The sequence below is a fragment of the Limulus polyphemus genome, unplaced genomic scaffold, assembly GCF_000517525.1.
Source record: "Limulus polyphemus unplaced genomic scaffold, Limulus_polyphemus-2.1.2 Scaffold560, whole genome shotgun sequence".
NCBI classification, from domain to species: Eukaryota; Metazoa; Arthropoda; class Merostomata; order Xiphosura; family Limulidae; genus Limulus; species Limulus polyphemus.
This window is the reverse complement of record NW_013666170.1, coordinates 296,453-298,413: the sequence shown is the minus strand read 5'-3', so window position 1 is coordinate 298,413 and position 1,961 is coordinate 296,453. Positions and strand designations below refer to the sequence as shown.

Below are 1,961 nucleotides of genomic sequence, written 5' to 3'. Positions count from 1 at the left end.
AAATAATGTTTAAAATTTGCTTTCAAAACTAGTTCTTATTTATTTACACAGTCGAACTTTAAACTTAATTAAATAAACTGGTGATTAAAATACAGTTTTATCAATCATGCCGCAAGAAATAAAAATTTCGTAAAAAATACTTACTTTTCTCTTTCTTTGATCATCAATTAATATGACCTGTTTGATTCATATGTCACTTATGTTTTATTCTATATTCAACAATTTAGTGCTAGAAGTCGAACATTAATAGATAATAATTGTAATTAATTTTAGTACCATTAAAAACCTTGAATAAAACGAAACGTTAACAAACAGTTTAGATAAAAATGTGTTAATTTTAAAACATAATATAAGGAGATAATATAATGAGAATATAAAACAAATTAACTTACCACAAGAAGTAAGGTGCCAATGAATTCTGCCAAACACTGACGTATGACATCACTCTTGATTCGAATGTGACCAAGCACTCCTGCCATCATTTCGAGAAGGAAATTGTAAGAGAAAAAATTCTGCTAAAAAATTGCAATCAAACTTTCTTTGCTAGTAGCTTCAACATTAGTGTTGCGCGAATTTATAGCTGACCCCCTTTAAAGCAGGTGCAGAGTGCTGACGTTTTAACCTACTCTGATTGGCGGGTTTTCAGCAGTCCAAATTCACGTCATTCGAAGTATGGGCGAGATCTAAAAGTCTAGGTTTGCTTCCATGACTAGCATTAATGACGATTAAATATGTATCTTACGTAATGTGATAATAAACAATAAACATGCGCAGAGACAGATGATTTTATCTACTCAAGACTCTCTAGAGAAGCATCAGAAAAGAAAGTGTTTTTGTTTTTTTGTGTCAAAGTTTCATCTGTTAACACTCTGTGGCACCTATAGTTAGATAAAAAATCAAGATGAAACATTATATTCCTGATAAAAGCTGCCAGGTACAGTTTATAAACTGTTTTCAAATGAAAGAGGCTTTAACACAGATCTAACTAGAATTCTGAAAGAAACATTTGTTTAATTCAAGTACCTTTACATATTTATACGGATTCATGAACACTACAGCGTTTGGTTGTGCGTATCTCTAAAACTGTACAGTTTCTGAGCATACATTGTGAGTCAAAAGTCAATGTTAACTGCAAATATATATATATATCACGATATAGATTTATGTGTATATGTGTGCATATTTTTGTGTTTTTGTGCGCATGTGTGTGCATGTATATATATATGTGTGTGTATATATATATTTGTGTGTATATATATACATATGTGTGTGTATATATATATATATGTGTGTGTTACATATATATATCTGTGTGTGTATATATATATGTGTGTATATATATATGTGTGTGTGTATATATATGTGTGTGTGTATATATATATGTGTGTATATATATATATGTGTATATATATATGTGTGTGTAAATATATATATATGTGTGTATATATATATATGTGTGTGTGTATATATATATATATATGTGTGTGTGTATATATATATATGTGTGTGTATATATATATGTGTGTGTGTATATATATATATGTGTGTGTACATATATATGTGTGTGTATATATATATGTGTGTGTGTATATATATATATGTGTGTGTACATATATATATGTGTTGTCGTGTGTGTATATATATATATATATATATATATAGTCCTATATTGTTAATTAATAACAGCCAATAATCCTGACAGACAGTTCATAAGAAACCTTAAATGAAGTTAAAACTTGTACTCAACATTGATAACATCAGTGGTTGTGGCTTTTTAACACTTCATTGAACTATTTTGAGAACACTAAATGGTAAATACTACGATCTCGATTATATCGATTTTCACATAATATATCTTGATAAAGCATTCATGACAGTGAGAAATCCCATACAATAAAAATTTTGTGAAACATTAATATTTTATGAGTAACTAACTATACATCTCTGTAATTTTATAAATA

At 28.1% G+C, this 1,961-nt stretch overlaps 1 protein-coding gene across 1 annotated transcript in view; it reads right to left on the bottom strand.

Annotated features, from left to right (window-relative positions):
* Positions 1-529, bottom strand: part of LOC106459111 (aquaporin-7-like) — a 24,131-nt gene extending 23,602 nt beyond the window's left edge. The window contains exon 1 of the mRNA XM_013918698.2: positions 393-529. Coding sequence (XP_013774152.2) covers positions 393-482 — 90 coding nt within the window. The 5' untranslated portion in view covers positions 483-529. The remainder of the gene's footprint in view (positions 1-392) is intronic.
* Positions 530-1,961: the final 1,432 nt, after the last annotated feature.